Here is a 24043-nt window from a genome sequence, read left to right on the forward strand (position 1 = left end):
TACATATGTTTTGCTGCTTACGGGTACGGAAACCTGATTTTTATCGTGCATGTGTTTTGTACTATTAACTCTATCATGAATCACAAGCAAACTTCTTAGATTCCTGTGTTCGGACACTATTTTCTGATGCAAAAGACTTATTCACTGTACTTAAGCCATGTGCTGATACTTTACTATACGTGTTTATAAGTTGTTCTGTTACGAAAAGCTCAGTCATCGAATCAGACATGACATTTGTTGTAGAACTATGCGATCCTGAGTGATGCGGTAGCTTGCTTTAATGAGGAGTTATCGACAATTTTACCAGTTTTACATCGTCAAAGAAAACCAGGATCACGTGCCACTGCCATATAAATCAAAGTTTCTTTACTTAACCCTGTACATAATTTCTACTACTTTTTACTGGTCTTGTTTAAATTTATTTCTTATATAAACCCTTTGCTTGTTCCTGTTTGTTTTATTAGTTCTTGTATATAAAGTGCTGCCATCTCGCGTTTGATCACAGAGTTACTTTTCACGGTCAAGTCACTGACCTCTTCATTAGCAGCGCGTGAAAAATATTGTGTGTAACAAGTTTCTGAGCTATGTACTTATTAAGCCAATGGTGAATGAATTAACACCAGAGCAAAATCAAAGATAGAATGACGAAGAAGAATTTTGTTATTGTTGTCATGACGACAGTTTTATTAGCCCATACTGCTGCAGATATTTTTGGCTTAGGAGCCTGTCCGCCTTTGAAGGTTCATCCGGGATTTGATATCAAAATGGTAAGAACAGTTTTAAGACTTTCTCTAAAATAGTGCATTGTCTTATTGTCTCACTGTTAGAATACAGAGGAATGTATGGTTATGTGTTTCACTGAATTTGCTTCTCGTGTAAAACATGCCTACGTTTCTTGATAAACTGACAAAAGGTTGGAAAAAATAAAACGTCGCAATCTTTATGTACACACACATATATATAAGAAACTTTATATGTTATATATTTTATAAAAACAACTACCTATATCATTGGAATTTGAAATTTGCTTTGGTTAAACAGAGAGATGGTTGTTGTCTTATTTACTTTGAATAAACAGATAAAGAAGTATTCTAATGATAGTGTCTGTTCCTAAGTGAAATAAAAAACCTTTCATATATTCTATCGATGTGTCTCATAAGTCTGAATCCATAGAAAAAATAGACGTTATGTTCTTATAGTTAAACAAGCGAATGTCCAATGTCAGTTGAACATATTTCAAGTAATAAATTACCCTGATGGCACAGTATTGACAAATTAACGTGTATGGCTGTTAACATCACGCATTTCGAATAATAAATAAATAAAAAGTTGTGTGTTTCTCCCAATGTGTCCAGACTTTTGGGACATCCTGTATTATGAAATAAATAAAGTAGTAACGTGCTCCTGCACGTTAGAAACATTAAGTACTATTTTTTTCCCTACTACCTCAAATAGAATTTGAAAATAATTTGTTTCCAACAAGGTAGAGTTACGGAAGCACATTCACGTGATTGTACGAATACCCTGAACTTGTTTCGCCCAAGGTTAGGATGTTACTGGTAACAAGTTCACACGAGGGAAGGAATAATAAAACAAAAAGGCCTTTTGAGGAGCTTCATGTATGGATGTTCTTACAATGTATAAACCTGGGGTTCGATTCCTCGCCATGGCCAGAGGGTAGTTCGGTCACTAGGGAGCTTTGCACTAAGAAAACAAAAGTAATAGCATGGACGCTCACAACAGAGTTATGCAGAACAATATAAAAGTGACAAAATATTGATAGTTTTTACTGCTATTGGTTCGCTAGTTTTTAAGTATAAGAAGACGGGCGTGGCCTATAGGTTGGTATGTCCAATTGTGAATTCGAGTACCACTGGTTCGTATTCTGTTGTCACAAAATCATATTCGGCAATTCGGACCTTGAGCGAGCTATAAGAGTAACGATCAGATACCACTATTTGATTAGAGGTAACTGAAGATTTACTAGCTACGTTCTCACTTGCACGTCAGCTCAAAAGTATGGATAACTCAAGAGTTACTAGCTACGTTCTCTCTTGTTGATCGGGTCAAAAGTAGAGACAGCTAACGTAAAGAGCCCTAATGAAGCTTTACGCTGACGTCTAATGTACGAAACCAACAGATACTCGTTCACTGTAACTTATAATGTTTATTATAAGAAACAGGATGTAATTTTTAATGACTGATTATCTATATGCAAAACAACAAGTTATATTAGTTGATTAATTCTAAAATCATCATAAAATTGTCACTGATTGGGTCAACAGTATGCATATGTTTGTATATACTTGTACGTTAATTGTAGTACAGTAAAATCTGATTAGGAAGCACATTTGGATGAGTTCTTTTTCTTACGATTTTGATAAATTCGGTAATGGGACAAAACAGTATCAAAGAAGATAGAAAAGAAAGGCAAATATTTTTGATTATGAATTACTATTCTGTGTGCTTTATTTTACACAAGCAATTATTCCTTACTTTAGTTGTTACCACAGTGTTTTTCAAGGTTAGTGTCATATTTTACTTACCACAATTCAACTAAGGCTGCCTCTTAACCTTCTTAGTTTTAGTTTAAGCCTATATAGTTTAAAGAATCTTCAAATTGTGACTTTGTAAAAAGCAGGTAGTTTAAGCCTATATAGTTTAAAAAATCTTCAAATTGGGACTTTGTAAAAAGCAGGTCGTGGTTAAGGATACAATTTTACTACATTTGCTGAAAATATGGATCACTGCCTTTCTTTACGACTATTCCTAGTTGATGAATCGGATTCTTAAAGGAATGACCAGAATATGCCCACCAGACGTCAGGATTCTATCAGTTTTGTGTTGATCACCAACACCACAATGCCCAAGATATAGCCCCAGATTTGAAATTATCCCCTACCATACTCCGTTGTAAAGATTTTAAATTGATTATGATACCTGTTCCCTTGTTTGTCCCCCCCCCCCCAGTGGCACAGCGGTATGTGTCTGATTGTAAGTATAGCTATTAATTCACTGAATACAGGTATAAGCATTATAACTATCTTTTAGTCGTCAAGTGACTCGGCAGTAGGTTTGAAGGTTTATAATGATAATGTTACTAACCGGGTTTCGATACCCGTGGTGAGAACAGCACAGATAGTCTATTGTGTAGCTTTGCGCTTAACAACAAACGAACAAGATAATGGACTCCAGTCATACCTTGTCTTCTGATTAAATTCGCAATACCATGACAACAAGTGCAACAAGGTTCTGTTAGGTATTTCTACTAATGCATTAGCAGCTAGATGTTATGCAGTTTTCATATTTGTTTCATTAACACTGAAATGAAATGTGTACTTCCATGCCAATAAATACTGGGGAATTACGGGTCTGTCACAAGTTTATTTAGGAAAGCGTTGTCTATAGTTTTTATTTTTTTAATATGGCAAAACACGTTTCCCTAGAAGTCTGATTAAATAGTCTGAAAACAACAACAAATGTATGCTTATTTCTTAAATACAATGACAGAAATAAAAATTCCACAGCTATTCTGAAATGTTGTAGGCAAACGTGGCACTCATTATAAGGGTGAATTTATTCAATGTAGACTAGTCCTATGATTTTGACACTGGATGAGTGATTCGCGAATACGTTTTTGCAAATGATAAATGTGCAGCAAATGGAATATCATGATAAGTCTCTATAACCTTCCTTTTTTAAACTTTATAATTTCATGGTATACATGCTAAATATTATCTGTTTTATACTTTCTTAATAACACAACATTATCCCAACATGTCCTCAGTTTCCTTATCATACAATGTTGTCTCTTAATTAATTAATTAATGCTATATCGTAATTTTATTCGTTAATAAAATTAATGATGCTCAAAATTACTTAACATAATTTTTTAGGTCTGGTTTTTACACTAACTACTGTTACCACATGACCTAAATAATCCATTTTTTCTTTAAAAATGAACATTAAAGGTTTTTAACTTCAAGTCTCCCGCTAGTACAGCGGTAAGTCTACAGATTTACAACACTAAAATCAGCGGTTCGATTCCCCTCGGTGGGTTCCGCAGATAGCCCGAGATGGCTTTGCTAAAAGAAAACACACTTTTAACTTCGAATTAACTTTACACAATATCTGATCAAATGCTCTTTAAAATTTGCTGAAACATATTAAGTCATCTAAATAAGATACACATTTATCGTCTTGTAAATCTGATTATCCATCAGTCTATGGAATTTCGAAGAGGCTTCACTTAAACCGAAGATAAATTCATATTTCTATGAAGGTAAAATAAATGGCGTTTTCTTTCTATTTTCCACAATTGCCAATAATCGCTTTGCAAGTTCGCGGGTAAAAAAGTACTTACTGTGAGGTAACTTATCTGAGGTCTCTTGTAACTGATCTGATGCGTCCTTAAAAATGACCTGTGTTAACCTTCTAAAAATCAAAAATCTAAAAATTAATTTACTTTACTCTTATGAATCATATCCACTAAGGCAGTGTGAGAATTAGTGTTCACTCAAGCATATCTTTTACACACGATTTTCATTCTACCACCTACTTCAAAACATTCCGTAGATGTACTGTCTTAGGTGTTAATTTATTTGTACAACCATTCAAGCTTTACCTACCGCTACATGTTTAAATTTATGGTTTGGTTTTAATTTGAATGTTGCGCAAAGTTACACGAGGGCTATCTGCGCTAGCCGTCTCTAATTTAGCACTAAGACTAGAGAGAAGGCAGCTAGTCATAACCGCCCACCGCCAACTCTTGGGCTACTTTTTACTAACAATTGTGGGATTGACCGTCACATTATAACGCCCCCACGGCTGAAATGGCGAGCATGTTTGGTGTGACGAGGATTCGAACCCACGACCCTTAGATTACGAGTCGAGTGCTTTAACCACCTGGCCATGCCGGGTCCAGGTCTAGGCAGTGCCACTTTACTTGTATTTATATTTAACACTTTTAAAAGTATCGCGTCTCTCTTTTTACCGACACTCACAGCGATATACATACACGTGTTTCTGTTGGTTAAGTTGCTATTTATCTATATTGTCAGTTTTATAATTAAACCTCAATAATGAACTGACGTTTTTAAGTTCTTAAATGTGACGTTTACTGATATAGCAGGTACAAGTCCGAACAGATTTTTCTGTTGAGTTTATTCTTAATTTCGATTAAAGTTTGATTTTGAATTTCGCACAAAGCTACTCGAGGGCTATCTGCGCTAGCCGTCCCTAATTTAGCAGTGTAAGACTAGAGGGAAGGCAGCTAGTCATCACCGCCCACCGCCAACTCTTGGGTTACTCTTTTACCAACGAATAGTGCGATTGACCGTCACAGTTATAACGCTCCGTCAACTGAAGGGGTGAGCGTGTTTGATGGGACGGGGATTCGAACCTACGATTCTAAGATTGTAAGTTGAGCGTCAGAACCAGCTGACCATGGCCTGTTGGGATACTCTGTAACCTACACTACTGTAGGGTCGTTTGAGTATCCACATAGCTATATACTTGTTTAGTATTATTTACTCTATTTATCTTGTATTTTACTATTTGCTGTATTCTTATTTTCTTCTAGTGATTAGTTCTGTGCTTATTTAACTCTTACTGTTAAGTCTAGTGTTCCTCTTTTCTTTCAATAGTCCTGTTTTTATCACGACACATCTTTTACAACTCCAGTTTTTCTACGTCGTGTAGCACTACGTAAGCACTTAAGTTCGAAGGTGAGCTTCCCTCAATATTCGAGATTTCCATTTCTATACGTAGTTTACCTCTAGTAATGGAATTTCAGTGTCGTGATTTATTAGAAAGTGTTTAGTTAAATCGCTATATATTTACAGATATACAAAACAAACGTTCAAGTTATAAATCTCCAATACGTTATCTTCCTAATGTTTTAATTGGATGTACCGTCGGTTCAAACTATAGAAATACCGTGGAATATCAAGATAGCTTCTGCGCATATAAGATGGATGATTGGAGCAACCTTGTTTGTTTAGAATTAAGCAAAAAACTGCACAATAGGCTATCTGTGCTCGGAGCAACCTTGTTTGTTTAGAATTAAGCAAAAAACTGCACAATGGGCTATCTGTGCTCGGAGCAACCTTATTTGTTTAGAATTAAGCAAAAACTGCACAATGGGCTATCTGTGCTCGGAGCAACCTTGTTTGTTTAGAATTAAGCAAAAACTGCACAATGGGCTATTTGTGCTTGGAGCAACCTTGTTTGTTTAGAATTAAGCAAAAAACTGCACAATGGGCTATCTGTGCTCGGAGCAACCTTGTTTGTTTAGAATTAAGCAAAAAACTGCACAGTGGGCTATCTGTGCTCGGAGCAACCTTGTTTGTTTAGAATTAAGCAAAAAACTGCACAATGGGCTATCTGTGCTCGGAGCAACCTTGTTTGTTTAGAATTAAGCAAAAAACTGCGCAATGGGCTATCTGTGCTCGGAGCAACCTTTTTGACTAGCTATCTTGTTTTTTTGGGTTTTTTTTGTAGAAATATGTACATATTTAAATTCGCCTATAAATTCAACGCAGGAAATTATTTTCTATAGCCTGTTTACTAAATCTTCATTTGACTTGGTTAATAAAATTTAATCGTGAATATTACATACTAATTATTTTGGGTGTGTGTGTTTTAGTTTTTAGGTAGATGGTACGTAGTTCAGTCCCACGCGACGTCAGGGGCGTGTCTTCGACGAGAGGTGTCACGTTCACCTGATGGACGATTCTATTTAATTCAGTCTGGTAGTACGATTGGAGGGTAAGTAAAATATGTTTGTAACAATATAACTGTTTAGAGTTATGTATGTAGTATGCTTATGTAGACGTTCCTTGCTACATAGACATGAACACCAAATAGGGTGATGCTTTTTGTCCCTGCAAGGTTCCCTGATGGTGTAAATCAGAAACGTATCTATTAGAGTTATAATCGATGTTGGTCTAGCTGAAATTTAGGTGCTTATTAGTTGAGCACAAAGCTAAACTATGGATTGTCTTTGCTCTGTCTCCCGCTAGTACAGCGGTAAGTCTACCCATTTACAATGCTGAAACCAGGGGGTTGATTCCCTTCGGTGGACTCAGCAGCAGGGGCGTAGATTTTTTACATCCGATGGGGGATATTATTTTTGCAACCACTTATGTGGACTGTTCAATTTGCAAATTGGTAATCTCTGATATCGTTAACCTAAAAGCTGTAAACATGCAGTCACAGAGTAATCTTGTTGCCACGATACTTGTATATATACTTAGGCCTACTGACTGATACTTACGAACTATCGCTTAGATCGAAAAGCTTAGAAGCTCACCTATATTAAAGATATACATTTCGGCTACTGAAAAAAAACTACATCTAGGCCTAATTATGTAATTCGATTGGTGAGAACACGAGAATCACAAGAAGAAACACACACTTTGTAGGCCTGTGATGCAATAAAACAATTCAACAGACCAAACTGTAGGGAGGATGATTGTATGCACCATACCCCACCTAAAATTAGGGGAGATGTATATCCCCATCCCCCTAGGATCTACGCCCCTTGCTCAGCAGATAGCCCGATGTGGTTTTGCTGTAAGAAAACACACAAACACATCTATGCTCTGTCCATCCCTGATATCGAAAACGAGGTTTTTATCCGTTATAAGCCCGCAGATTTATTGCTGAACCACCAACTGAGAGTTTAGAAGTTATTTACGTCATCCAGTTTTAGCGTAGAAAAATTATTTATTAATATAATATAGGATTTCAAAAAAACAACAACAAAAGCAGTTCACTACAACAACGTCTGAAATGTGACAGAGCATAAAACGGATAGAAAGAAAATGTTCGTCACAGAACCCCATCTCCTCCGTGGCTAAGGGTTCGATTCCAATGACGTGCGTAGAGCAGGTACCTTATTGTGCAGCTTTGCACTTACTTTTGAAAACAACGAATAAACAACATCACTGAAAAACAAAATTGCCGATGAAAGGTATATAATACTACAAAACCTGCTTGACTTATGTTTATAACCTCTTTCAATTACTACTGCTTTTTTCAATATGGCGTGAACTATGCTGTAGTCCATGTACTAGGTTGCTACTGACCCACGGCTTACTTAGGTCTAGACGTGCTAATAATTTAACAACCAACAGCCCTGCACAATTACCTGGCAACTCCAATGTACAGATCAAACTTTGTTAATATTTTACATACCAAATATTCAGCGAGATCTACAGAACCAGGGGACACAAATATAGATTTAGGCAAGGTAGAAGCCATCTTTAGTTAAGGCAGTTTTATTTTCCAAATAGGGTGATTGACCGATGAAATAGATTGTCTTTGGATGTTTTGGAGGCAGTAAATGTGGGTGACTTTTAAAAGCTTTGATAGATATATAAATGATAAGGGTTGGCTTTAATTTTTTATTTAATAGTTTTAATTTGGTACCAACGATGAGACAGTCGAAATTCCCTTGTTATCTCTAAACTTTATGTTATGTTAGAAAGTTTCACCTTCCCAACCTCCATCTATGAAGGGCCCGGCACGGCCCAGTGCGTCAAGGCGTCCGACTCGTAATCCGAGGGTCGCGGGTTCGAATCCCCGTGGCGGCAAACATGCTCGTCCTTTCAGCCGTGGGGGCGTTATAATGTAACGATAAATCCCATTATTCTTTTGTAAAAGAGTAGCCCAAGAGTTGGCGGCGGGTGATGATGACTAGCTGCCTTCCCTCTAGTCTTACACTGCTAAATTACGGACGGTTAGAGCAGATAACCCTCGAGTAGCTTTGCGCGATATTCAAAAACAAACAAACCATCTGTGAAGAGTTTTACATCATAGTAACTAACATATAAAACGAGAATGCTCAACTGATGATGTAATGTATTTTAATCTTTATAAATAGTAATGTAAGAAAAGTGTATGTAGTTAGCTATAATACATTTCGACAACAGACTGAATTTTAATTTCCTTCTTGGTAGATAGCTCGCTCTGAGTTAAAGTACACTCTGTAAACCCTTTGCTAATCACTTGCGGTTCAGTTTTAAAATTATTCTAAGTAATTCTTCACTTTATATTAATGTATGTTCGACAGTTTGAAAATATTTTGTGGCGAACAAAGAGGTCAGTTCTTTATTTGACGTCATAATCATAAAAACCAAGTGTCGATCTGTCACTCTCGATTTCTCCGAATTTTGTGAGTTATACGAGTTCACTTCCACTTTTTTCTCCTGCAATACTTTTGATTACTCGTTCCCATCTTAGTTGAATTGAATCACTAAAATATCTGTAAATAACTCTTATGTTTCGCCAGTTTTCTGCTATATAAAAGCCTATCAAGGATGGAGTTTCCAGGACCAGATCAGGCATGGCGTTATGTTTATGACACCACATCATCCACATCATTATGACGTCAAGCTAGGTAGGATCCGAATAAAAAAGCCGTGAAGACACGCGTGATAGAAGACACTGAAGTGCATTCGCAGTCTATGAACATATGTGAAAGAATAAGTCAATAATTTGCCCAAATCAATGCTTGGAAATTATTACGAACCAGTCTGTGTTAGAAGAAACTGAAGATACCAATTATCTGTAAAGAAAAGGACAACTCTTCCTCAGAAGAACAGGAGTGTATATGCAATCACATGATCATCGTATGTTTTGATCGTTTGTCCAAAGACACCAATGTTTAGCATATTTCTTGGAAAGAAAATTCTTTCTTCTATGTCTATTGCCAGATTAATACCAATAGTTTTGGTTACTGGTGATTTTCCATTATTCTTAACGCTAATATTTGAATATTAGTTTGATGCAGATACTTTGCTACACACCACTACGCCAGCTTAGAATTTCTTCTTAGCTTCCAAATAAAGGGACCATTTGTAATTTTCACTGTTATAGGATATAAAAACGTGTCTAATATAGTTCTTGACCATCACCATTTGCATGCCTGATTATTCCAGATTAAACTAGACACTAAGTACTTAAACAGCCCTTTTTATTGTCTCGCCATCTTGCTCCTTACCACAGTGTCATTACACATCCAATTTTTAACATCAGTTAACAATTATTAAAGTTCTTATTTTATGCTTGTCAGTAACATAATCATTGTAGTTTTATTTAAAGATATATTAAGGTTGTACTAGGACTGTTACTTATTTTTACATGTGACAATATACAGCGGATAACAGCTAGAAACATTTATTTAACCAAAACATGTTTACTGGTTGAAATAACGTATAATACCAAATATTTGTTGATCTCTGTGGGTTTCTTTTAGGCTTCCTCTGGTAGGTGAAAGGTCAGGTGAGCTGGTAATTCCACAAAGTGAGCCTGCTAAGATGACAGTTAAGCGGCCATTGAGTGAGTATCAGTGTATGAATATAAAACCTGCTGAAAACATGACAGTTAAGTTCTAGTCTTTAAATAACTACCAATACATGATAATAAAACCTGCTAAGATGCAGCTAACCAGCCTGTAAATAAGCAACATTACGCGAGAATATTATTATTTTTTATTATCATGAAACTTGAGTTAGAGGAATTTTTGATAAACCCAAAGTTCCTAAATAATCCGCAGTCTAATTTCGGAATTTTTCTCCTTAAATTATTAGTAGGATCTCCTTTAATTGGAACAGATTAATTTCGAATACAACACGATCACGAAATAGACTTCCAGGATTAGAAACATATGATAGAATCAAGTTGTTTCTATCATTGTTCTTCAGTCCTTACTTATTTAGTGGATGGAAAATATAAACGCACACACATATTTAAATACACATATATATGTTGTTTGCACAAATTCAGTATGATGCACACGAACAAAGTAAGAATGAATACACAAAACTACACAAAAATCTCTACATAAGTAGCCACTGAGTCAATCTTATGGCTATTGAGGACTCTTCATTTTAAATAGTTTATCTAAACCAGAATCCATGCAACTGATAGAAATTTAACATTTAGTTGTAGGTAAAAGTTATGATTGAAAAGATCTGTCTACTTATGTAGGGATTCTTATATTGTTTACTGTGTTCAACCTACCTTGTTTCTAGGTCTGGATACTTATGTAGGGATTTTTATATTGTTTTCTGTATTCAACCTACCTTGTTTCTAGGTCTGGCTACTTATGTAGGGATTTTTATATTGTTTTGTGTATTCGACATAACTTGTTTCTAGGTCTGGCTACTTATGTATAAATTTTTATATTGTTTTCTGTATTCAACCTACCTTGTTTCTAGATCTGGCTACTTATGTAAAGATTTTATACTGTTTTCTGTATTCGACCTACCTTGTTTCTAGGTCTGTCTACTTATGTAGGGATTTTTATATTGTTTTCTGTGTTCGACCTACCTTGTTTCTAGGTCTGGATACTTATGTAGGGATTTTTATATTGTTTTCTGTATTCAACCTACCTTGTTTCTAGGTCTGGCTACTTATGTAGGGATTTTTATATTGTTTTGTGTATTCGACATACCTTGTTTCTAGGTCTGGCTACTTATGTATAAATTTTTATATTGTTTTCTGTATTCAACCTACCTTGTTTCTAGATCTGGCTACTTATGTAGAGATTTTATACTGTTTTCTGTATTCGACCTACCTTGTTTCTAGGTCTGGCTACTTATGTAGGGATTTTTATATTGTTTTCTGTGTTCAACCTACCTTCTTTCTAGGTCTGGCTACTTATGTAGGGATTTTTATACTGTTTTCTGTATTCGACTTACCTTGTTTCCAGGTCTGGCTACTTATGTAGGAATTTTTATATTGTTTTCTCTATTCGACCTACCTTGTTTCTAGGTCTGTCTACTAATGTAGGGATTTTTATACTGTTTTCTGTATTCGACCTATCTTGTTTCTAAGTCTGTCTAATAATGTATGGCTTTTTATATTGTTTTCTGTATTCGACCTACCTTGTTTCTAGGTCTGGCTACTTATGTATGGATTTTTATACTGTTTTCTGTATTCGACTTACCTTGTTTCTAGGTCTGTCTACTTATGTATGGATTTTTATACTGTTTTGTGTATTCGACATACCTTGTTTCTAGGTCTGGCTACTTATGTATAAATTTTTATATTGTTTTCTGTATTCAACCTACCTTGTTTCTAGGTCTGGCTACTTATGTAGGGATTTTTATACTGTTTTCTGTATTCGACCTACCTTGTTTCTAGGTCTGGCTACTTATGTAGATATTTTTATACTGTTTTGTGTATTCGACATACCTTGTTTCTAGGTCTGGCTACTTATGTATAAATTTTTATATTGTTTTCTGTATTCGACCTACCTTGTTTCTAGGTCTGGCTACTTATGTAGGGATTTTTATATTGTTTTCTGTATTCGACCTACCTTGTTTCTAGGTCTGGCTACTTATGTAGGGATTTTTATACTGTTTTGTGTATTCGACATACCTTGTTTCTAGGTCTGGCTACTTATGTATAAATTTTTATATTGTTTTCTGTATTCAACCTACCTTGTTTCTAGGTCTGGCTACTTATGTAGGGATTTTTATACTGTTTTCTGTATTCGACCTACCTTGTTTCTAGGTCTGGCTACTTATGTAGAGATTTTATACTGTTTTCTGTATTCGACCTACCTTGTTTCTAGGTCTGGCTACTTATGTAGGGATTTTTATACTGTTTTCTGTATTCGACCTACCTTGTTTCTAGGTCTGGCTACTTATGTAGGGATTTTTATATTGTGTTCTGTATTCGACCTACCTTGTTTCTAGGTCTGGCTACTTATGTAGGGATTTTTATATTGTTTTCTGTGTTCGACCTACCTTGTTTCTAGGTCTGGCTACTTATGTATAAATTTTTATATTGTTTTCTGTATTCAACCTACCTTGTTTCTAGATCTGGCTACTTATGTAGGGATTTTTATACTGTTTTCTCTATTCGACTTACCTTGTTTCTAGGTCTGTCTACTAATGTATGGCTTTTTATATTGTTTTCTGTATTCGACCTACCTTGTTTCTAGGTCTGGCTACTTATGTATGGATTTTTATATTGTTTTTTGTATTCGACCTACCTTGTTTCTAGGTCTGGCTACTTATGTATGGATTTTTATACTGTTTTCTGTATTCGACTTACCTTGTTTCTAGGTCTGTCTACTTATGTATGGATTTTTATATTGTTTTTTGCATTCGACCTTCCTTGTTTCTAGCTCTAGCTACTTATGTAGGGATTTTTATATTGTTTTGTGTATTCGACCTACCTTGTTTCTAGGTCTGGCTACTTAGGTAGGGATTTTTATACTGTTTTCTGTATTCGACCTACCTTGTTTCTAGGTCTGGCTACTTATGTAGGGATTTTTATATTGTTTTCTGTATTCGACCTACCTTGTTTCTAGGTCTGGCTACTTATGTAGGGATTTTTATATTGTTTTGTGTAATCGACCTACCTTGTTTCTAGCTCTAGCTACTTATGTAGGGATTTTTATATTGTTTTGTGTATTCGACCTACCTTGTTTCTAGGTCTGGCTACTTATGTAGGGATTTTTATATTGTTTTCTGTGTTCGACCTACCTTGTTTCTAGGTCTGGCTACTTATGTAGGGATTTTTATATTGTTTTCTATGTTCGACCTAACTTGTTTCTAGGTCTGGCTACTTATGTAGGGATTTTTATATTGTTTTGTGTATTCGACCTACCTTGTTTCTAGGTCTGGCTACTTATATAGGGATTTTTATATTGTTTTCTGTATTCGACCTACCTTGTTTCTAGGTCTGGCTACTTATGTAGGGATTTTTATATTGTTTTGTGTATTCGACCTACCTTGTTTCTAGCTCTAGCTACTTATGTAGGGATTTTTATATTGTTTTGTGTATTCGACCTACCTTGTTTCTAGGTCTGGCTACTTAGGTAGGGATTTTTATACTGTTTTCTGTATTCGACCTACCTTGTTTCTAGGTCTGGCTACTTATGTAGGGATTTTTATATTGTTTTCTGTATTCGACCTACCTTGTTTCTAGGTCTGGCTACTTATGTAGGGATTTTTATATTGTTTTGTGTAATCGACCTACCTTGTTTCTAGCTCTAGCTACTTATGTAGGGATTTTTATATTGTTTTGTGTATTCGACCTACCTTGTTTCTAGGTCTGGCTACTTATGTAGGGATTTTTATATTGTTTTCTGTGTTCGACCTACCTTGTTTCTAGGTCTGGCTACTTATGTAGGGATTTTTATATTGTTTTCTATGTTCGACCTACCTTGTTTCTAGGTCTGGCTACTTATGTAGGGATTTTTATATTGTTTTCTGTGTTCGACCTACCTTGTTTCTAGGTCTGGCTACTTATGTAGGGATTTTATATTGTTTTCTGTATTCGACCTACCTTGTTTCTAGGTCTGGCTACTTATGTAGGGATTTTTATATTGTTTTGTGTAATCGACCTACCTTGTTTCTAGGTCTGGCTACTTATGTATAAATTTTTATATTGTTTTCTGTATTCAACCTACCTTGTTTCTAGATCTGGCTACTTATGTAGGGATTTTTATACTGTTTTCTCTATTCGACTTACCTTGTTTCTAGGTCTGTCTACTAATGTATGGCTTTTTATATTGTTTTCTGTATTCGACCTACCTTGTTTCTAGGTCTGGCTACTTATGTATGGATTTTTATATTGTTTTTTGTATTCGACCTACCTTGTTTCTAGGTCTGGCTACTTATGTATGGATTTTATACTGTTTTCTGTATTCGACTTACCTTGTTTCTAGGTCTGTCTACTTATGTATGGATTTTTATATTGTTTTTTGCATTCGACCTTCCTTGTTTCTAGCTCTAGCTACTTATGTAGGGATTTTATATTGTTTTGTGTATTCGACCTACCTTGTTTTTAGGTCTGGCTACTTAGGTAGGGATTTTTATACTGTTTTCTGTATTCGACCTACCTTGTTTCTAGGTCTGGCTACTTATGTAGGGATTTTTATATTGTTTTCTGTATTCGACCTACCTTGTTTCTAGGTCTGGCTACTTATGTAGGGATTTTTATATTGTTTTGTGTAATCGACCTACCTTGTTTCTAGCTCTAGCTACTTATGTAGGGATTTTTATATTGTTTTGTGTATTCGACCTACCTTGTTTCTAGGTCTGGCTACTTATGTAGGGATTTTTATATTGTTTTCTGTGTTCGACCTACCTTGTTTCTAGGTCTGGCTACTTATGTAGGGATTTTTATATTGTTTTCTATGTTCGACCTAACTTGTTTCTAGGTCTGGCTACTTATGTAGGGATTTTTATATTGTTTTGTGTATTCGACCTACCTTGTTTCTAGGTCTGGCTACTTATATAGGGATTTTTATATTGTTTTCTGTATTCGACCTACCTTGTTTCTAGGTCTGGCTACTTATGTAGGGATTTTTATATTGTTTTGTGTATTCGACCTACCTTGTTTCTAGCTCTAGCTACTTATGTAGGGATTTTTATATTGTTTTGTGTATTCGACCTACCTTGTTTCTAGGTCTGGCTACTTAGGTAGGGATTTTATACTGTTTTCTGTATTCGACCTACCTTGTTTCTAGGTCTGGCTACTTATGTAGGGATTTTTATATTGTTTTCTGTATTCGACCTACCTTGTTTCTAGGTCTGGCTACTTATGTAGGGATTTTTATATTGTTTTGTGTAATCGACCTACCTTGTTTCTAGCTCTAGCTACTTATGTAGGGATTTTTATATTGTTTTGTGTATTCGACCTACCTTGTTTCTAGGTCTGGCTACTTATGTAGGGATTTTTATATTGTTTTCTGTGTTCGACCTACCTTGTTTCTAGGTCTGGCTACTTATGTAGGGATTTTTATATTGTTTTCTATGTTCGACCTACCTTGTTTCTAGGTCTGGCTACTTATGTAGGGATTTTTATATTGTTTTCTGTGTTCGACCTACCTTGTTTCTAGGTCTGGCTACTTATGTAGGGATTTTTATATTGTTTTCTGTATTCGACCTACCTTGTTTCTAGGTCTGGCTACTTATGTAGGGATTTTTATATTGTTTTGTGTAATCGACCTACCTTGTTTCTAGGTCTGGCTACTTATGTAGGGATTTTTATATTGTTTTGTGTATTCAACCTACCTTGTTTCTAGGTCTGGCTACTTATGTAGGGATTTTTATATTGTTTTCTGTGTTCGACCTACCTTGTTTCTAGGTCTGGCTACTTATGTAGGAATTTTTATATTGTTTTCTCTATTCGACCTACCTTGTTTCTAGGTCTGTCTACTAATGTAGGGATTTTTATACTGTTTTCTGTATTCGACCTATCTTGTTTCTAAGTCTGTCTACTTATGTAGGGATTTTTATATTGTTTTCTGTATTCGACCTACCTTGTTTCTAGGTCTGGCTACTTATGTATGGATTTTTATATTGTTTTCTGTATTCGACCTACCTTGTTTCTAGGTCTGGCTACTTATGTAGGGATTTTTATACTGTTTTCTGTATTCGATTTACCTTGTTTCTAGGTCTGGCTACTTATGTATGGCTTTTTATATTGTTTTCTGCATTCTACCTACCTTGTTTCTAGGTCTAGCTACTTATGTAGGGATTTTTATATTGTTTTGTGTATTCGACCTACCTTGTTTCTAGGTCTGGCTACTTATGTAGGGATTTTTATACTGTTTTCTGTATTCGACCTACCTTGTTTCTAGGTCTAGCTACTTATGTAGGGATTTTTATATTGTTTTCTGTATTCGACCTACCTTGTTTCTAGGTCTAGCTACTTATGTAGGGATTTTTATATTGTTTTCTGTATTTGACCTACCTTGTTTCTAGGTCTGGCTACTTATGTAGGGATTTTTATATTGTTTTGTGTATTCGACCTACCTTGTTTCTAGGTCTAGCTACTTATGTAGGGATTTTTATACTGTTTTGTGTATTCGACCTACCTTGTTTCTAGGTCTGGCTACTTATGTAGGGATTTTTATATTGTTTTCTGTGTTCGACCTACCTTGTTTCTAGGTCTGGCTACTTATGTAGGGATTTTTATATTGTTTTCTGTGTTCGACCTACCTTGTTTCTAGGTCTGGCTACTTATGTAGGGATTTTTATATTGTTTTGTGTATTCGACCTACCTTGTTTCTAGGTTTGGCTACTTATGTAGGGATTTTTATATTGTTTTCTGTGTTCGACCTACCTTGTTTCTAGGTCTGGCTACTTATGTAGGGATTTTTATATTGTTTTCTGTATTCGACCTATCTTGTTTCTGTACTATTTTCCACTATCATTCCAACATCATACTTAATTGTTCCCATACATTTTTTATTACTTGTTTAGTCTCTTTTCTCAAACAATTTCTCTTAAGGAGGTTGATATGTGAAAGTTTGTTTTATATTTATAAATTCATCATTGTTAATATGATACGTCAGTTTCTTAATTTCACATGCAGAATGACCCCGGATATTAATATCATATCGTACAACAGAAAATTAATCATTACTGGTTAGGCCCGGCATGGCCAGATAGTTAAGGCACCCAACTTGTAATCCGTGGATGGCGGGTTTGAATCCCTGTCACACCAAAAATGCTCGTACTTTCAGCCTTGGGGGTGTTGTAATGTTACAGTCAATTCCACTATTCGTTGGTAAAAGAGTAGCCCAAGAGTTGGCGGTGGGTGGTGATGACTAGCTACCTTCCCTTTAGTCTTATACTGGTAAATTAGGGACGGCTAGCGCAGATAGCCCTTGTGTAGCTTTGCGCAAAATTCAAACCAAACCAATTATCATTGGTCATAATCTTGACTTGTTGGAACTTAGTGTTGAGAATCCTACAGTAAAGGAAGAACATGTAAATAACGTATAGCTTTGTCATTTCTATATTCATGTTTCCGTTCTTTTGGTACTGCCATCTACACAGCATTTTATGTTTACAAAATATTTTCAGTGCTTGTCTTGTGACATTTTTATCCCCAAATGATAATTAATGTACTTTATGAATGTGTGTAATATAATACAATATTATGTGTATTCTTTTCTCCTTTACTTCATACATAATGTAGAAGACTCCCGCTAGTACATAGGTAAGTCTACGGATTTACAACGCTAAAATCAGCGGTTCGATTCCCCTCCGTGGGCTCAGCAGATCGCCCGATGTGGCTTTGCTATTATAAAACACACACATAATGTAGGAGTTGGCTGGTGGTATATGTTTCGTCCTGTACTACTTTAGTTATTTCAAGGAACACCAAGTTTCTGCAAGAGTAGTAATTTAAAGAGATAATAATAACATCGTTTACACTAGAGCTACGATTTTTTAAACGTTGTAACAGCTTGTACCCAAGTGCTCTTAAAATGCTTTTCTGTCGCACTAAAATCATTGCGAAAACTCCACACATTTTTAGGTTAAAGAGCAAAAAGAAAAACGAACACTTGGCTGTTTAGCCAGTTCTCCTTTGGGAGTTTCACAAGATGTGAAACACACAATGATGGCAATTAGTCGCCCAGATAAGGTTATAACTTAACACAGAGTAATAGGTTGAATGGAGTAACCATTTTATCTCGGCCCATCCCTTCTCACTAACTTACTACGGTGCTTAGAGACAAGTTTTAGTTGTAAATAAACTAAAATTATTAAATACTATACTTGGATTATATAAAATGGGGGCGCTTCTCTGATATCAGAAGTGAGCGTAAGGAGTTGTTTTCACAGTGGTTGGATTGGAATGTTGCAAGAAGTGGAACTTTCTTTTTGAATTTACTTTGACGTTTCAATCAAACCTTTAACTTATGATCTCTCGTCCTCAAAAGGTGAATATTTTAGCCCGACATCTAAAGTAATGGTAATAAATCGGACCTGTAGATTTAGGCTTAAGCTATTTATACCTTGTTACAGATTATAAAGTTTACAGGGTCTAATCTACCTTCCTTCCTTCCAGTGGAAGGCATATATACAAGTTGTTTTTTTTAACACAGTTCGTACTTGTAAATTGGGTAAGCTTATGTTTTTTAAACCCACTATCGAAATAGTTTTTCGGTTTCCTTTTCTTTTTAAAGAAATATCATTGTCCAAAACTAAATAACGATTTAGTTTATTTTTAGCTTCAGTGGACCACCAGCTGCTCCAACTTGAAACTGCTGACTATTGCTCCAACGACTGCCGAAAAAATTATAATTCTAGTTCAAAATGGACCCTTTATCTTGCAAACGTAAAAGAACTAGATGTTCAAAATGCGCATGCGCTTGTTGTGTTTGTTAACGCGGTAGTGGATCGTCAACTGCTACTAAACTTAGCCGGACACGTGAAGGAAGCACTAAAACGAGTATTGACGAGTTCTTATGATGCAAGAAATGGTTAGAAAACAAACGAAGAAAAACTATGACTGTCAAGTTACAACAAGAATATTGTGAATATGAAAATTATAATGTGGATTTTACTGACGTCTTGACGTTATCGTGATGATGTTAAAAGGAGTAAATACATCACGAAATAACGCAAAACTACGTGTGAAACCAAAAATGTTTTTCGGAACAGATGTTTCTTTGAGGAAAAATTTACTGCATCGAAAGTCACTTTAGCTTTATCAATAAGGCAAGTCCTATAATTATCTACAGCATTTCAGTACCAAATTAAAGATGTTATATCATCTTACCAAACGATGAATATCAATTACTGTTTAATATAGGAGAACAAATTGTAAGACAGCAGAGAAACCAAAGAAATCACATTGAGTAACAAGTGATTGAAAAATATAATTGGAATACAATAAGAACTTTCATAACATTCTATCCAGTAAGGTGCGTTATTAGCTCTATTGTGTGCTTCATTACAAAACTACAAAAGTTTTTCATTTGTGTAAAATTGATATCAAAATCTATTGGAATGCTTAAATAAACGCACTCCGAATGAGGCTATTTACAACTGCAGTGCTAGTTATATAATATTTATATTATGTAGCTTAGATTCGTTGATACGTCAGTCTTTAAGTAGCCATATCTTCATCTATATTCGATATTTTGCTGTAAAATGTACTCTGGAATCCTTATAATTGGTAATTTCGTTTAGTGTTATTTCCGCAATTGAATTCCAAGAACGATATTTGACGATCGAACCCCCGATACAAAATGTTACTCATTTTGATGGTAAGAGTGCTAGTAAAATATCATTTGCTTCTTATAACACAAAAGCGCCTTTGATACTTTGTATTGGTTTGTTTTTGAGTTAAGCACAAAGCTACTCAATGGGCTATATGTACTCTGCCCACCACGTTGAAATTCCGCAGACATACTGCTGAGTCACTGAGGGGGCCTTTGTGTTGGAGAATAAATCTCGAGCGCCAGTATTTAAAAAACAGAAAAGAAAAAGTTAAAGTAAACCACGTGGTGGCGAAAGTTTATTTTTCGTTTTTGTTTCTTTCATCTTACCTCCCAATGAAACAGAAGAATGTAACTAAAACTGGTTTATTTAAGCGACTCTTCATTATCCTTAAATATGCGACTAGTAATAGTTGTTTTTGTTTAGCAGGCAAGCTGGATTGTGTTCATCTCAAAAATCAAATCCTCAATTTTAGAATTAATCTAAGCCAACCGGTAAAACAAGTACGAGTCTGTATGTTTTTCAAACAGCATAGTTATTGTAAAACGTTTATTTACTTTTTACGACATCGTGATCTAAGCACTGACTTTATAATAAGTAATAAGTAACGTAATAAGTAAAAACAAACTTAAGAATATTAAATATATACATGTGTGTTTTCATTGCAGACATCATGAGGCCTAATTTAGACTATTGGGTGCTAGCAACTGATTACAAAAATGTCGCCATCACGTGGACTTGCCGGGATTTCCTTTTAGGTCATCTTCACGGTCTCGAGATTTTAAGTCGTGAACCTAGCCTTTTACTTTTTACGACATCGTGATCTAAGCACTGACTTTATAATAAGTAATAAGTAACGTAATAAGTAAAAACAAACTTAAGAATATTAAATATATACATGTGTGTTTTCATTGCAGACATCATGAGGCCTAATTTAGACTATTGGGTGCTAGCAACTGATTACAAAAATGTCGCCATCACGTGGACTTGCCGGGATTTCCTTTTAGGTCATCTTCACGGTCTCGAGATTTTAAGTCGTGAACCTAGCCTCGACTTCAACACTTTTAACACCATCAAACAGTTTCTACATGATTTTAATCTTGAACCAGGGAGACTGGTGTTTGTTAATCAAAAAGATTGTGAACATACAGAGGAGAAGCCAGCTCTTACTTTATCACTGACGTCGCTCACGAAGTTCATTGATCGTTTGTTTACTAGCTAGAAAAGGATTCAGTGTTGTTGTTGTTACTAACATACATATCTGGTTTCAAACAAAATTGATGAAACAAAGCTAAAATATCATGAACTTATTTTGTTATTCTGTAAAACAGTTCCAACCTGCTGTTTTAACTAAGTTATTAATACACCTTTTAAACATTCCTAGACTTTCGTACCTTATTTTCATTATTACTAATTTAACCAATGTGTGTGTGAGTGAAAAGTTTATTTTATACAAAGGAACGGTTCAGTTATACTTGTTAAAGTAAAGAAGTTACACAGGAATTTACTTTAAAATGTTTTCGTATTTAATTTTCCCGCCATTCCCAACTGGATCTGGCGTGGTCTGGAGATGGCGATCGACTTGCAATCTTAGTGTCGCGGGTTCGAATCCCCCTCACCGAATAATTTCGCTCTCTTTTTCAGCTGGAAGGGTATTATAATGTGAAGGTAAATTACGCTATTCACTGATAAAAGAGTACTCCAAGAGTTGGCGGTGGGTGGTGTTGCCTAACTTCTTTTCCTCCAGTCTATCACTGCTAAAGTAGAGACAGCTAGGCTCTCGTGTAGTTTGGCGCGAAATTCAAAATAAACCAAACTTTCCCAGTGTCTCAACGGTAAGTCTGCAAGCTTTCAACGCTAAAAATCAGGTTTTGATACCCGTGGTGGGCTGAACACAGAAGCTCATTGAGTAGCTTTGTCCCTTAAAATAGCTAAAGCAATTTATTTTCCACAAATTCAAGTCTGCCATATGGTGTGGCAAAAAAAGTCAGGTTAATATTAGAGTATCAAATTTATCACATAACGGTTTATACATATTACGAATCTTTGCCTCAGTAGACTTCTGTTAGTTTTTTAAAACTTATTTTTCTGTGTCGAAATAAAGAATTTGAGTCTTAACAAACGTCTTAAGCCTAAGACGTTTCATAACCACTACTTACTATTGAGCATTTTTTAAGCTAGTTCTTATAAACTAACTAATCACGGTAGGCTGTCATGATGGCATTATAACTCTGGCTGTAAAAAATATACCGTTTAAACAATATATTTATTTATTTTTTAACCACCTTGTGCTTTAAAATGTATTATTTTGTGAAGCTCTAATCCTGAATAAATTCTGAAGGGTAAAAGGTCTAGATCATTATGCCAATGCTGTATAGAAAACCTGTCCTATATTATCAAATTGAAGGTACCCAAACGTACAGTACAACATTAATGGGGCACAAGCGTTTCACGAATACAAATCTGTTTATTATTTTGTTTTGAAAGTTCCCCATTTTAAACACTAATTTTACACACACTGAGATTTGAGTATAGTTGGGGTTTAAAACCTCTTCTGTTTTATTTCTCAAAAGATAACTGTTTTTACCTATAAATGTGAGAATGACATAACTTGGTAGGTTTGGAACATTGTATTTCACTCTACGAGGACTGCACACTCCATTTTAATATTTTGTAAAGTAATGGCAGATTAAAATAATTTCTTAACAAAACATTTTTTACATTTCATATTTGTTTATTAAAGTAATAATAATCATTGAATATGGCTAGCTCTGTAAAATAAGATACTTACGAAACTGATCTTATAATCGTATATTTAATGGATATAAAACTCTCAACATACTCTCAACTATACAACCCTGTAAACGGTTTATCATTCATAATGCCTCTGTATTTCCAAATTATCACCAATGTTTTAATATAAAGATAGAAAATGAAAGTTAGCCTTTATTTCTTCAACTTGCTACAAGAGTTTCTTTGTTTAAATATTAAAAAAAAAGTTTCTTACAGCTAACAAATGTAATATCGGTATATTTACAATACATAACAAGCTTAAAACTCCCTAGTCAGTTAGTAATTCAACCTTTGTTTTTCATGATAACTCAAATACATTTGATAGACTAGTTGTTAATTTTTAGCACATGGACCTCTTGTGACCGGTAACTCTGAGGGCTTATAACGTTAAAATCGGGTTTCAGTGCCTGCGGTGGACATATCACAGATGGTCTATTGTGTTTGTGTTTAATAAGAGAGAAACAGGAAGCTCGTAATATTGTCATCTATCTGATCACAAGAATTGTTTATAAATTTGAAATGAGATGTCTTAGCAAAAAAAAATTACTAATCTCCTCCGGTGGGATAGGGGTACGTTTTCAAACTTACAATGTAAAGGTTCGGGGTTCGATTCCTCATGGAAAACACAGCAGATAACGCAATGTGGCTTTGCTCTAAACCAAATAAACATAAATCAATAAAAATAATGTTGTTATTATTATTTCACTAACACTTCTGTAATTGCATTATTTTGCTAATCCTTGTATAGTCATATTATATTGGTAACCTTTTTACAGTTTTATTATTTTATTGAGATTTGTATAGTTGTATTATATGCTAACCCTTGTACAATTGTATTATTTGAAAGAAACAAATGTGCTGCTATTTGAATTATTTCCTTCAAATAAATTTTGATGTAAAAAATCAAGATTTACACCATAAACTGTCTATTAAACCTTAAGCCTGACAATTGTTTAGAGGCCTCAAAGTTATTCTTAATGATATGTTTATTTTTTCAAAATGTTTTGTCACTGATCTTTTTCTTTAGGGTGGGGGAGATCAAAATGTAAGTTTTCTGAATTTACTTTCATCTGATGTTTCTGTACTTACTCTATTTACACGATCTTATCCGTTACAAATAACTGCCATTCTCTTTCTCTGAATAAACTATAAATATTTCTTTATTTTAACTTAAATATTTAATAGCTTCAATAATTCTCTTAGTTATATCTAATTTTCTTTTAAACGACTTGATATTAATTAATTAATAATTATTTTTT

The 24043-nt window shown here is 34.8% G+C and overlaps 1 protein-coding gene across 1 annotated transcript; it reads left to right on the forward strand.

Annotated features, from left to right (window-relative positions):
• Positions 1-558: 558 nt before the first annotated feature.
• On the forward strand, positions 559-20814 carry LOC143245609 (apolipoprotein D-like). The gene is made up of 4 exons (XM_076491964.1): positions 559-767; positions 6647-6768; positions 10262-10344; positions 20660-20814. The coding sequence occupies exons 1-4, from the start codon at positions 642-644 to the stop codon at positions 20812-20814; spliced, it is 486 nt and encodes a 161-aa protein (XP_076348079.1). The 5' UTR covers positions 559-641.
• Positions 20815-24043: the final 3229 nt, after the last annotated feature.

Source organism: Tachypleus tridentatus, chromosome 2 (assembly GCF_004210375.1).
Source record: "Tachypleus tridentatus isolate NWPU-2018 chromosome 2, ASM421037v1, whole genome shotgun sequence".
Lineage (NCBI taxonomy): Eukaryota > Metazoa > Arthropoda > Merostomata > Xiphosura > Limulidae > Tachypleus > Tachypleus tridentatus.